Source organism: Lethenteron reissneri, chromosome 52, assembly GCF_015708825.2.
Source record: "Lethenteron reissneri isolate LAM-NWPU_2019-01 chromosome 52, ASM1570882v1, whole genome shotgun sequence".
Taxonomy (NCBI): Eukaryota; Metazoa; Chordata; class Hyperoartia; order Petromyzontiformes; family Petromyzontidae; genus Lethenteron; species Lethenteron reissneri.
In genome coordinates, this window is record NC_083830.1 from 11,690,960 (window position 1) to 11,705,602 (window position 14,643).

At 45.5% G+C, this 14,643-nt stretch overlaps 1 protein-coding gene across 3 annotated transcripts in view; it reads left to right on the plus strand.

Annotated features, from left to right (window-relative positions):
* LOC133355756 (wolframin-like) overlaps positions 1-14,643 on the plus strand; it is a 39,083-nt gene that overhangs the window by 11,694 nt on the left and 12,746 nt on the right. For 2 of the 3 annotated variants that reach the window (XM_061573083.1, XM_061573081.1), the window contains exons 4-11: positions 848-1,018; positions 1,311-1,388; positions 1,733-1,902; positions 2,606-2,833; positions 3,129-3,310; positions 3,826-3,962; positions 13,515-13,691; positions 14,117-14,328. In XM_061573083.1, coding sequence (XP_061429067.1) covers positions 848-1,018; positions 1,311-1,388; positions 1,733-1,902; positions 2,606-2,833; positions 3,129-3,310; positions 3,826-3,962; positions 13,515-13,691; positions 14,117-14,328 — 1,355 coding nt within the window. The remainder of the gene's footprint in view (positions 1-847; positions 1,019-1,310; positions 1,389-1,732; positions 1,903-2,605; positions 2,834-3,128; positions 3,311-3,825; positions 3,963-13,514; positions 13,692-14,116; positions 14,329-14,643) is intronic. The other variant, XM_061573082.1, reaches the window with a different exon arrangement.

Below are 14,643 nucleotides of genomic sequence, written 5' to 3' on the forward strand. Positions count from 1 at the left end.
CCACAACAACCACCATCACAACCACCACGGCCAACACAGCCACCACCAACACAACCACCGCCACCACCAACACAAACCCCGCAACCAAAATTACCATCGCAATCACCACCATCTCAACCACAACAACCACCACCGCCAACACGATCACCACAACAACCACCACCATTATAGTTTCTCAATCCAACATCTCCACTGAAGAATAGCTGAGTGAGACTCAGACCCAGGGCTTGAACCCAGGATTTCAGTGTCTCCTACCTGGCCATTATGAACCTTCTAAGAGAGAGAGAGACTCAGACCCAGGGTTGGAAGCCATGATCCCAGTGTCTCGACAGGACCACTATTTTTAAATCCTTTATATTAAGTTCACTTGCTTGCTTGCGTGCTTGCTTGCTTACGACCGTGCAAATCTTTCGGTCATTTTTTACCCCACTTCCCGTGATCCAATCGAGCTGACATTTTCCACACAGACTCGTTGTACCAGACAATTATTGTTCGTGAAAAAAAATTCCCAAAATTTTACACTTTTTTGGCAAAAAAAATTTATTTTACATATATTCAAATAGAAACTAATTCTTGGCTTTGGCTGAACGTCACAGTATAAGAGCCCAGAGCGTAACCCCTCCACAGGCCGTGGCGGAGTAGTGCAGTTGGTAGCGCCCTCGCTTCCCATGCCAAAGGTCGCGGGATCGATCCCCGCGTCCTCCACAGGCGAATATATTTTTAAATCCTTTATATTAAGTTCGCTGCCACGCATATAAAAGATTTATAGTGAAAAACTTTGTTTTTACGGGTTATACTTATTTCATTTATTTGATGGCCCCCCCACTCTCTCCACCCCGCCCCTCAGGGCTGACGGAGGAGAACCGTGAGCGCGTGCGGGAGCTGGCGCAGGAGTCTGCGTTTGAGCGCTCGGTGCGCAGGGCTTCACTGCTGCTCTACTGGCGCCTCAATCCTCAGCGCAAGGCCCGCGTGGCGCCCAGCGAGCTGCTGGAGAACGTCCCCTCCATCAACGCCCACGGTGCCACCACCCCCACCGCCACCACCGTGGGCCATGCGCGTCCCCGGAGGCCGTCACACAGGGCCTCCGGGAGCCTCCAGGGGACCTCCAGGGCCTCGAGGGGCCTCCAGGTGGCTTCCAGGAGCCTCTGAGGTCTCTTGGGGCCTCCAGCAGGCCTCGGGGGCAGGCGCTCGGCAACATTGATTCAAACTTACAACGATGCACGCAGTCAGCGGCTGCATGGCTGTGAGGACGAGAAAGCGAACACGTGACTTGGGGTGACTATCCCGTTGCTTCCCACCCCCACCCTTAGAGGCTGCAAGCCGGACTCCGCTGCCCAAGCTGCTGCGCCAGCAGAGCGAGGTGGTCACGCGGCTGCTCAACTCCAATGGTGGGGGGCACAGGGGTGGGACACGGGGGTGGGCGGGTCTGAACAGGCAGGGACAGAGGGGGCAAGTGGGGTGGCATGGCCAGCTACAGACACCCATAGACTCACACAGAGACCCATAGTCTAACACAGAGACCCACAGAATCACATAGAGATCCATAGACTCACATAAAGACCGATAGACTCACATAGAGACCCACAGACTTGCATAGAGACCCTTAGACTAACACAGTGGTCCATAGATGTTTATAGAGACCCATAGATTCACATAGAGACAAGTTGATTCTGTCTGCTTGTAGGGTGGCCTTCTGGGTTTGAGCTGCATGTGTTCTCTCCCTCCTGGGCAGCAGCCTCGCACAGCCTCTCGGAGGCCGACTTCCTGCAGCTCACGGGGGGCTACGCTCGCGGCCTGCCCCCCGCAGGCCGCGCCGCCATGGCCGCCACCTCCACTGTCCTCCCGGACGGCAATCACGGTAGTGGACGCTCAGCGCCATCCGGCATGGCCCTGCGCGACAAGGTGCACCACTTTCCATCGGTTCCATCTCCCTTCCCCATGGGTGGGCGTCGAGGAAGAACCCTAACCCTCTTTGCCTCGAATCACTGCACCAGATTGAATTAAATGATGACGTCGCCCTACTGCTGCTCTATTTAAGACCGGGAGCAACAGGAGAGCTTCACCATTCTTGCCCGATGAAGCTGATTGTAATTACCAGCGAAACATCGTACTCAAATTTTAAAATGCTGTTGAATTATTTTGTCCTTTGAAAAAGGTGACACATTTTTTACTGTTTGGCCGTGTCGAGTGGTGGAGGGTTACGACACATTTATAAATAGCGCAATCTGACCCAAAAAACTTATATTATGAATAATATTGGTCGCAAAAGCCTACGTGCTAAACTGCCCATTACTGACTAACTATTTTTTATTTTACCAGTTAAGGCCCACTGAGCTACATAGCTTTTTTTCAGAAGTGACCTGGCCACAAGTGAGAGCTCAACGAAGTGGCTTATCGTGTGGACACTTATAGCAGTCAAAGACTCTAAACACATGTTTCTAAATGTGGAGGGAAAAACCGTAGGGCACGGAGAAAAATCCACACAACCACGGGGAGAACATGCAAACTCCCAATGTACAGACGTCAGGGTCGGGATCTAACCCACGCCCTCCTGTATACGAGGCGAGGTAGTTAACGCCATCCCCCGTCATTGGCGCGTGTGCAGCTGCTGCGCTACCCGCTGGGCGCGCTGCTGGACGCCAAGGAGCAAGCACTGGAGGCGGCATCGCGTGCGGGGCTGCACTGGCTGCAGGCGGCGCTGCCCACGCAGCAGCTCAATGCGCTGCTCGTGTTCCTCGTCGTCAGCCGCCTCACCCTGGACTTCTTCGCACTCGCTGTGCCGCTCGCCGTCTTTGCACTCGCGTTCGCCACAATGGTCGTGTGCACGCTCAAGGTGGCTATCGCGCGGAGAGACTCGCATAGGGGGACGGACTCACGCCGAGACACGGAGAGGCAAAGAGACTTGCACAGAGACGTGGAGAGACTCGCCTAGACACACGGAGACTCAGAGAGACTCGTACAGAGATGCAGAGAGACTCACCTAGAGACACGTAGACGCAGAGACTTACGCAGAGAGAAAGAGTTAGACCCGGGCCCTCCTCGCCGTTACACCGCATCCCCCAACATGACCTCGTGATGATCCCGTGAAACCTACCATGACCCCGTGATGTCCCCGTGACAACCCCCAGGTGTTTCAGAGCGGCCGAGCGTGGGACGACTTCCGCACATGGACGGAGCTGCTGCGGCGCTTCGAGCCGGCCCTGAGCATAGAGGAGGCAGAGAGCGAGTTCGGCTGGACCCACCTGGAGCCATACCTCCACTTCATCCTCGCCGTCTTCTTCGTCATCTTCTCCCTGCCGCTCACTGACAGGTAGCTCCATCTCCCTGTCCGTCCGCCTCTCTCTCCATCTCTCTGTCTCTCTCCATCTCTCTATCCCTTCATATCTCTCTGCCCATCCGTCCAACCATATGTCTGTCCATCTATCTGTCTGTCTGTCCCTCTGTCCATATGTTCACATTATCCTAACCGCCTTTGTCTCTCCAGTGCAACTCAGGTCACCGGGTTCATTGGCAGTGTGCTAATCTACAGTAACTGACATGGCCATTGTGAATTGGCCACAGCCATTGTGAACCCACATAGACCCACACACAGACCCAAACCCATGGCTTGAATCCCAAACCAAAATTTCTTAATGTTTCGGAACTGGCCATTGTGAACCCGCCACCCCGTGCCTTTCATTATGTGGTTTGTGTGTTTGTTTGACTTTAGCCTTTCTGGTGACAACCCAAGTCTCTGTTGAAGATGAGGCTCCTATTGTGGCCTCTTGAGTCACACAGAATAAACCTCAATCTCTGCCCTTGACCTTCACCTTGTTTGTGTTTCAGGTCATGGCTTCCAACCTCTGAGCTGGCCCTGATCTCCACCTTCTTCTCCACCTCCATCTTCCTCAGCCTGAGGCAGCGGTGTGGGCCATTCACCACCCGCACATTCCTCACACAGGTGGCTGCTTTGGCCATCGAGGGTAATGGGCCCACAGACACCCAATCAGTACACCTGGCCCACTCGGTCCGTAGCTATGGATTCACTAGGCCATAACCACGGATACACAAGGCCATAGCCACGGATACACTAGGCCATAACCATGGATACACAAGGCCATAGCCACAGATACACTAGGCCGTAGAGACAGATACACTAGGCCATAGACACAGATACACTAGGCCATAGACACAGATACACTAGGCCATAGCCACAGATACACTAGGCCGTAGACACAGATACACTAGGCCATAGACACAGATACACTAGGCCGTAGACACAGATACACTAGGCCATAGACACAGATACACTAGGCCGTAGACACAGATACACTAGGCCATAGACACGGATACACTAGGCCGTAGCCACGGATACACAAGGCCATAGACACAGATACACTAGGCCATAGACACAGATACACTAGGCCGTAGACACAGATACACTAGGCCGTAGCCACGGATACACTAGGCCGTAGACACAGATACACTAGGCCATAGACACAGATACACTAGGCCATAGACACAGATACACTAGGCCATAGACACAGATACACTAGGCCATAGACACAGATACACTAGGCCATAGACACGGATACACTAGGCCATAGACACAGATACACTAGGCCATAGACACAGATACACTAGGCCATAGCCACGGATACACTAGGCCGTAGACACAGATACACTAGGCCATAGACACAGATACACCAGGCCGTAGACACAGATACACTAGGCCATAGACACAGATACACTAGGCCATAGACACAGATACACTAGGCCATAGACACGGATACACTAGGCCATAGACACGGATACACTAGGCCATAGACACAGATACACTAGGCCATAGACACAGATACACTAGGCCATAGACACGGATACACTAGGCCGTAGACACAGATACACTAGGCCATAGACACAGATACACTAGGCCATAGACACAGATACACTAGGCCGTAGACACAGATACACTAGGCCATAGACACAGATACACTAGGCCGTAGACACAGATACACTAGGCCATAGCCACAGATACACTAGGCCATAGACACAGATACACTAGGCCGTAGACACAGATACACTAGGCCATAGACACAGATACACTAGGCCGTAGACACAGATACACTAGGCCATAGACACAGATACACTAGGCCATAGCCACGGATACACTAGGCCATAGCCACAGATACACTTGGCCGTAGACACAGATACACTAGGTCATAGACACAGATACACTAGGCCATAGACACAGATACACTAGGCCATAGCCACAGATATACTAGGCCGTAGACACAGATACACTAGGCCATAGACACAGATACACTAGGCCGTAGACACAGATACACTAGGCCATAGACACAGATACACTAGGCCATAGCCACGGATACACTAGGCCGTAGACACAGATACACTAGGCCGTAGACACAGATACACTAGGCCGTAGACACAGATACACTAGGCCGTAGACACAGATACACTAGGCCGTAGACACAGATACACCAGGCCATAGACACAGATAGACTAGGCCATAGACACATACACTAGGCCGTAGACACAGATACACTAGGCCGTAGACACATACACCAGGCCATAGACACAGATACACTAGGCCATAGACACAGATACACTAGGCCATAGACACAGATACACTAGGCCATAGACACAGATACACTAGGTCATAGACACAGATACACTAGGTCATAGACACAGATACACTAGGCCATAGACACAGATACACTAGGCCATAGACACAGATACACTAGGCCATAGACACAGATACACTAGGCCATAGACACAGATACACTAGGCCATAGACACAGATACACTAGGTCATAGACACAGATACACTAGGTCATAGACACAGATACACTAGGTCATAGACACAGATACACTAGGCCATAGACACAGATACACTAGGCCATAGACACAGATACACTAGGCCGTAGCCACAGATACACTAGGCCATCTTGGTACTCAGGACCAATGTGTAACCAGAAGCCAGTCAGGTACCTTTTGTGTGAAGACCAACTTTTGTTGTCATGGTAAAAATAATTTCTCTTTCAATGTCCTGTTTCGTTCCTTTCATCTACCACACTATTTAAGGAACTAAACAGTATTTCTCCACAAATCTAGCTGTCACCTGATGAAGCTCGTTGTAATTTTCTGGCAAAATGTCGTACTAGTAACGAATTGGCATGTTCTGTTTACATGACAAACCTTACTAATTGTCTCTGTCGGGTGGTGGCGGGTTGTAATGACACATTTATATATTCATAATCAACGTTTTTGGGTTTAGATCGCGTTTATTTATAAATGTGTCGTAACCCTCCACCACCCGACACGGCCAATCAGTAAAAATGTGTCACGTTGACAAAGACAAATAGTTCACTGCTTTAGCCCACCGGTGTGTTGAAGCCACAACATTTACAATTTGAGTACGACGTTTCGCTGGTAATTGCAACCAGCATCATCGGGCAATTCGCCAGAATGGTGAGGCTCTCCTGTGTCTCCCGTTCTTATATAGAGCAGCAGCAAGGTGACGTCATCATTAACTCATTAACTCATCAGGTGCCAAGATTCAAGGGGGGAGTGATTGTAATTATATACTAGATTAGTAATCAGGCTATTGTTACGATGCGAGTTGTAGATTAGTAATCATTTGGAATGTGTTTTATTGTGATTATGCTACATTAGTAATCAGTTAGTGGTTGTTTCCCTTATAAGTAATTGTAATGTATCTTATTTAATAATACGCTTCCAGGCCGCACTAAGCCTGTAGCTGTCTGAGCGATTAAAGTTATTTCTGTTTCTCTCAATTTCAATCGATTCTCTAATTAGTCTTTGCCAGTAGTAACTAGTTTTACACAACACTTCCACGTTGTCAAAATCAATTGAGTGTCCCTGTTGGCATGCATGTTCTGCTACTGCCGACAGTTGTGTTTGTGATAGTTTAATATTTCTCTGGTGTTCTTTTAGTCTTACACTAACGTTACGCCCTGTCTGTCCAATATAGCATCTGCCACATACACAATTAATCCGATATACACCTTCTGTTGATAATTTAGGTAATTCGTCTTTAGTGCACGTTACTAGTTGTTGAATTTTGTGTACTGTACCAAATCTTACTGTAATGTTTTGCTTTTGCAAAACACGGGCTAATTTATCAGTTACTCCTGAGATAAATGGTATTTTTATTGTTTTAATAATCTGATCGCTTTCAGCAGTGTTGCTTTGCGGTCGTGATTTGGCTTTTAGTGCTCTGTTAATTTGAGCATTATTGTAGCCATTCTGTCTTAGTGCTTCTTTAACATGTTTAATCTCTCTCACTAGACTTTCACCATCTGACACTGTTTTAGCCCGATGTATGAGCGTCTTGATAAGAGAGGATTTCTGAGCTGGGTGATGATGCGAATCTGCATTCAGATAGGCATCAGTGTGCGTTGGCTTTCTGTAAACGCTGTGTGTTATTTTACCGTTTGGGCCATGCCCAAGTAAAATATCCAGGAACGGGAGTGTGTTATTCACCTCCATTTCCATGGTGAACTGAATGGCCGGGTTTTGTGCATTGAGATGATTTAGAAAATCGTTAGGTGTATCTTTACCATGTGGCCAGACAACCAAAGTGTCATCCACATATCTAAACCAAAAGGATGGTTTTAATGTGCTCGAGGCAAGTGCTCTGGTTTCAAAGTTTTCCATGTACAAATTTGCTATAGCAGGAGATAAAGGAGAGCCCATTGCTGCTCCCTCCCTTTGTTTAAAGAATTCGCCTCTCCATAAGAAGTAAGTGTTATTTAAACAATGGTCTGCGAGTTTCGGAATATCTTTTGGTAAACCTGTATTCTTTACCAGTGTATCAAGTAATTTAAGCGACTCGCTCACTGGAACCTTAGTGAATAGCGAAATCACATCAAAACTCACCAAAATATCATTAGGGTTAAGTTTAATATCTTTGATCATATTCACAGGATGTTCTGAATTTCTTATGAATGATGATGTCCTACCGATGTAAGGCTGAATTTGTTTAGTTACATATTTTGCTAATTTATAGGTGGCAGAGCCAATTGTACTGACTATAGGTCGTAAAGGGATGCCGACTTTATGGATCTTTGGTAGCCCATACAGTCTAGGTGGTTTTGAAGCCTTTGGCTTCATTAGGAATTGCTCATTTTTTGGGATTAATGAATTTGCAATGATTGCAGTAGTCTTACGTTCCAAAGTATTAGTTGGATCTCGTTTAATTTTAATGTAGGTACTATCCTCTAATAAATCTTTAATTTTATTATCATAATCGGCTCGTGACATCACTACTGTAGTGCGGCCCTTGTCAGCTGCTAGGATTTGAATATCTTTGTTTAGACGAAGCTCTCTTAAGGCTTTTGCCTCGTTCGAGCTAATATTTACTTTAGGTACTTTACTATTCTCAATAATTTTGGCAACCTCGTGTCTAGTCATCTCTGCCTCATTATGTGGAAGGAGTCTTACTGCTGATTCTACCTCAGCAATTATCTCATCCACTGGAATTGTGCGTGGGGTAACGGCAAAGTTAAGGCCTTTAGAAAGGACAGAAATCATGTCAGTGGTTAAATCAGTGTTAGTCAAGTTCATTACGGTTTTGTTTTTAAATTGTTCGTTTTTAATAGGGATTTGTTTATTGTAAAGTCTAGAAAATTTGTTAATTTGGTTAGCATTTGTTAGATTAAATACATTATCAGCCGATTGTTGTGTTATAGTATCGATTATATTCCAATCATGCATGGACACACTATTGCTTATATTTAAATGTAAATGCTTTAGCGATTCAGAAATGTTGGATAATTCACTCCTGTTGTGTTGTATTCTCTCTATTAATAATAATTCGCTAGCTTTGTGTAGTATTTTGTTAGCCTTAGAAGACTTTATGTGATGTGTTATTTTAACTGCGTTTGGTATTACCTTCGAATCTCTGCACCTTTTGAGGAACGCCAATGAAGATATCAATTTCATCCGCTTAATGCGGAGCTTCTCCAATTGTCTGGTTTTAAGAAAAGTATCCTCCCCATAGAGGTTAGTCAGTTTAACACGTAGGCTTTCGCGACCAATGTTATTCATAATCAACGTTTTTGGGTTTAGATCGCGTTTATTTATAAATGTGTCGTAACCCTCCACCACCCGACACGGCCAATCAGTAAAAATGTGTCACGTTGACAAAGACAAATAGTTCACTGCTTTAGCCCACCGGTGTGTTGAAGCCACAACATTTACAATTTGAGTACGACGTTTCGCTTATAAGGGAAACAACCACTAACTGATTACTAATGTAGCATAATCACAATAAAACACATTCCAAATGATTACTAATCTACAACTCGCATCGTAACAATAGCCTGATTACTAATCTAGTATATAATTACAATCACTCCCCCCTTGAATCTTGGCACCTGATGAGTTAATGAGTTAATGATGACGTCACCCTGCTGCTGCTCTATATAAGAACGGGAGACACAGGAGAGCCTCACCATTCTGGCGAATTGCCCGATGATGCTGGTTGCAATTACCAGCGAAACGTCGTACTCAAATTGTAAATGTTGTGGCTTCAACACACCGGTGGGCTAAAGCAGTGAACTATTTGTCTTTGTCAACGTGACACATTTTTACTGATTGGCCGTGTCGGGTGGTGGAGGGTTACGACACATTTATAAATAAACGCGATCTAAACCCAAAAACGTTGATTATGAATAACATTGGTCGCGAAAGCCTACGTGTTAAACTGACTAACCTCTATGGGGAGGATACTTTTCTTAAAACCAGACAATTGGAGAAGCTCCGCATTAAGCAGATGAAATTGATATCTTCATTGGCGTTCCTCAAAAGGTGCAGAGATTCGAAGGTAATACCAAACGCAGTTAAAATAACACATCACATAAAGTCTTCTAAGGCTAACAAAATACTACACAAAGCTAGCGAATTATTATTAATAGAGAGAATACAACACAACAGGAGTGAATTATCCAACATTTCTGAATCGCTAAAGCATTTACATTTAAATATAAGCAATAGTGTGTCCATGCATGATTGGAATATAATCGATACTATAACACAACAATCGGCTGATAATGTATTTAATCTAACAAATGCTAACCAAATTAACAAATTTTCTAGACTTTACAATAAACAAATCCCTATTAAAAACGAACAATTTAAAAACAAAACCGTAATGAACTTGACTAACACTGATTTAACCACTGACATGATTTCTGTCCTTTCTAAAGGCCTTAACTTTGCCGTTACCCCACGCACAATTCCAGTGGATGAGATAATTGCTGAGGTAGAATCAGCAGTAAGACTCCTTCCACATAATGAGGCAGAGATGACTAGACACGAGGTTGCCAAAATTATTGAGAATAGTAAAGTACCTAAAGTAAATATTAGCTCGAACGAGGCAAAAGCCTTAAGAGAGCTTCGTCTAAACAAAGATATTCAAATCCTAGCAGCTGACAAGGGCCGCACTACAGTAGTGATGTCACGAGCCGATTATGATAATAAAATTAAAGATTTATTAGAGGATAGTACCTACATTAAAATTAAACGAGATCCAACTAATACTTTGGAACGTAAGACTACTGCAATCATTGCAAATTCATTAATCCCAAAAAATGAGCAATTCCTAATGAAGCCAAAGGCTTCAAAACCACCTAGACTGTATGGGCTACCAAAGATCCATAAAGTCGGCATCCCTTTATGACCTATAGTCAGTACAATTGGCTCTGCCACCTATAAATTAGCAAAATATGTAACTAAACAAATTCAGCCTTACATCGGTAGGACATCATCATTCATAAGAAATTCAGAACATCCTGTGAATATGATCAAAGATATTAAACTTAACCCTAATGATATTTTGGTGAGTTTTGATGTGATTTCGCTATTCACTAAGGTTCCAGTGAGCGAGTCGCTTAAATTACTTGATACACTGGTAAAGAATACAGGTTTACCAAAAGATATTCCGAAACTCGCAGACCATTGTTTAAATAACACTTACTTCTTATGGAGAGGCGAATTCTTTAAACAAAGGGAGGGAGCAGCAATGGGCTCTCCTTTATCTCCTGCTATAGCAAATTTGTACATGGAAAACTTTGAAACCAGAGCACTTGCCTCGAGCACATTAAAACCATCCTTTTGGTTTAGATATGTGGATGACACTTTGGTTGTCTGGCCACATGGTAAAGATACACCTAACGATTTTCTAAATCATCTCAATGCACAAAACCCGGCCATTCAGTTCACCATGGAAATGGAGGTGAATAACACACTCCCGTTCCTGGATATTTTACTTGGGCATGGCCCAAACGGTAAAATAACACACAGCGTTTACAGAAAGCCAACGCACACTGATGCCTATCTGAATGCAGATTCGCATCATCACCCAGCTCAGAAATCCTCTCTTATCAAGACGCTCATACATCGGGCTAAAACAGTGTCAGATGGTGAAAGTCTAGTGAGAGAGATTAAACATGTTAAAGAAGCACTAAGACAGAATGGCTACAATAATGCTCAAATTAACAGAGCACTAAAAGCCAAATCACGATCGCAAAGCAACACTGCTGAAAGCGATCAGATTATTCAAACAATAAAAATACCATTTATCTCAGGAGTAACTGATAAATTAGCCCGTGTTTTGCAAAAGCAAAACATTACAGTAAGATTTGGTACAGTACACAAAATTCAACAACTAGTAACGTGCACTAAAGACGAATTACCTAAATTATCAACAGAAGGTGTATATCGGATTAATTGTGTATGTGGCAGATGCTATATTGGACAGACAGGGCGTAACGTTAGTGTAAGACTAAAAGAACACCAGAGAAATATTAAACTATCACAAACACAACTGTCGGCAGTAGCAGAACATGCATGCCAACAGGGACACTCAATTGATTTTGACAACGTGGAAGTGTTGTGTAAAACTAGTTACTACTGGCAAAGACTAATTAGAGAATCGATTGAAATTGAGAGAAACAGAAATAACTTTAATCGCTCAGACAGCTACAGGCTTAGTGCGGCCTGGAAGCGTATTATTAAATAAGATGCATTACAATTACTTATAAGGGAAACAACCACTAACTGATTACTAATGTAGCATAATCACAATAAAACACATTCCAAATGATTACTAATCTACAACTCGCATCGTAACAATAGCCTGATTACTAATCTAGTATATAATTACAATCACTCCCCCCTTGAATCTTGGCACCTGATGAGTTAATGAGTTAATGATGACGTCACCCTGCTGCTGCTCTATATAAGAACGGGAGACACAGGAGAGCCTCACCATTCTGGCGAATTGCCCGATGATGCTGGTTGCAATTACCAGCGAAACGTCGTACTCAAATTGTAAATGTTGTGGCTTCAACACACCGGTGGGCTAAAGCAGTGAACTATTTGTCTTTGTCAACGTGACACATTTTTACTGATTGGCCGTGTCGGGTGGTGGAGGGTTACGACACATTTATAAATAAACGCGATCTAAACCCAAAAACGTTGATTATGAATAACATTGGTCGCGAAAGCCTACGTGTTAAACTGACATTTATATATTTACGCGATCTAACCCAAAAAAACCTGGATTATGGATGATATTGGTCGCGAAATCCTACGTGTTAAGAAGACATGATGTAAACAAAGACAGTCGAGATCTAGAAACTCATAGATAGGCGTCACTAATTGGCCGAGGGCATGGCTCAGCCCCACTTACGAGCACTCGGATTGGCTAAAATTGGCACCCCCGTGCATAACGTAAACATAGCGTTAATCAAAATGTTAAAACGTCAATCGAAACCATAGAGTCCCCTGGGAGGCGAAACGTTCACCGAACAACCGTAAACTGATGTCAAGTTAAGCAACATTTTTTTTTTATTAATTGTCATTTGCGCCGACGCCCCCTGTAGTAGCCTCGCAGACCACCATGGGTCCGCGGACTGCAGATTGGGAACCAATGCACTGGGCCAGTGGTTCTCAACCGGAGGTACGAGGTAGACCCCTGAGAGTACGTGAAGTTATTTATAAATGTGTGAAATTATAGCGTACGTCAGAGTCATTGGTGAATAATCATGTATGAATCTGCCAATATAAAATAACTACGATAAAATTTAAATCCATATGGTAATCTAGAACGATATAAAATATCTTCCCAAACTCATTGGCCGTATAAAATGTGGTTTCCAAGAGTAACCAGCATATGCGAACAAATTATGTCATGCATGCAGAGCATACATTCAATATTTTTGTATTCGCTTGCAGTTACTAGCTCGTTGATGTTCATTATTCATTATATTGATGTTCATTATTCACACATTTATTTCTCAGAAATAGGTTGGGTCAGGAGGAGTACAGTAGCCAAAAAAGGTTGAGAACCGCTGCACTAGGCCATAGCCACGGATACACTCGGCCATAGTCAGACACTACTTATGCTCACAAGCCAGCACTGACAGCACTTGCCCCTACAGTTTGTTAAAGGCAGTGCGGGGGACCTTTGTGTGTGTGTGTGCACGTAGGGTTGACCCTGCTGCCAGGCGAGGACCTCGTGTCGCGGGCGCTGTGCATGCTGGGCACCTGTGTGCGCTCCGTCTCCCTGGGAGGAGTGGTGCACCTAAACCTCGGGCTGCCCACGCTGCTCTACGCCCACCTCATCTACCTGCTCTACTGCAAGGCGCGCGAGCGCCGATACCGCGGTGAGCGGCCACAGCAGCGCAGTCATCATCATCATCACCAGCAGCAGGTGGAGAATCATCATCACCATCATCACCAGCAGCAGCAGCAGGAGGATCATCACCATCATCACCAGCAGCAGTGTCATATAAACCTAACCTGGCCATTATCTAATCTAATTCGTATTTATAGACTGCCTTCACTCGAGGCATTTGACAAAGCGTATGATGTAATTATTTAGATGGGAGGTGCGTACATGGGCTGAGGAATGAGCGACAGTAATAGAGGGGTACTTAGGGATCACATTATAATCCTGACCCGGCCATTATGAACCTGACCTGGCCATTATGATGCTGACCCAGCCATGATGATCCTGACCCAGTCTTTAAGAACCTGACCCGCCCATTATGACCGTGACGTGGGTACCGTGACCCTGGCATGGGTGCAGGCATCTACTGCTACCTGGTGCCCTACCTGGTGTGCTTCCTGTGGTGGGAGCTGGCCGTGGTCCTGCTCTGGGACTCCACCGCCCTGGGCCTCCTCAGGGCCTCCATCGGCTACTTCCTCTTTGTGTTCGCGCTGCCCGTGCTCGCCGTGGGCGCTGCTGTCGGGCTCGCCGTGCAGTCCGTGCGCTGGTTCCTCACCCTCGGCCTCACCAAGGTGGGGAACCATGGCAGTAGTGGTGATGGTGGTAATTGTGGTGGTGGAGATGGGGGTAGTGACGGTAATGGTGGTGGCCACGATGACAATATTGTTAATGTTGTTGATTTTGTTGTTGACATTGTTAACATTGACGTTGATGTTCATGTTGTTGACGATGACATTGATGGCGTGGTTGATGATGTTGACGATGTTGTTGACGGTGATGTTGTTGACGTCGAGGTTGTTGTGATCGACGTTGCCGACGTTGGTGATGTCGTTGTTGTCGTCGTTGTTATTGACTTATGTGACCCGCCGGGGCGGCATGGGGAGCAG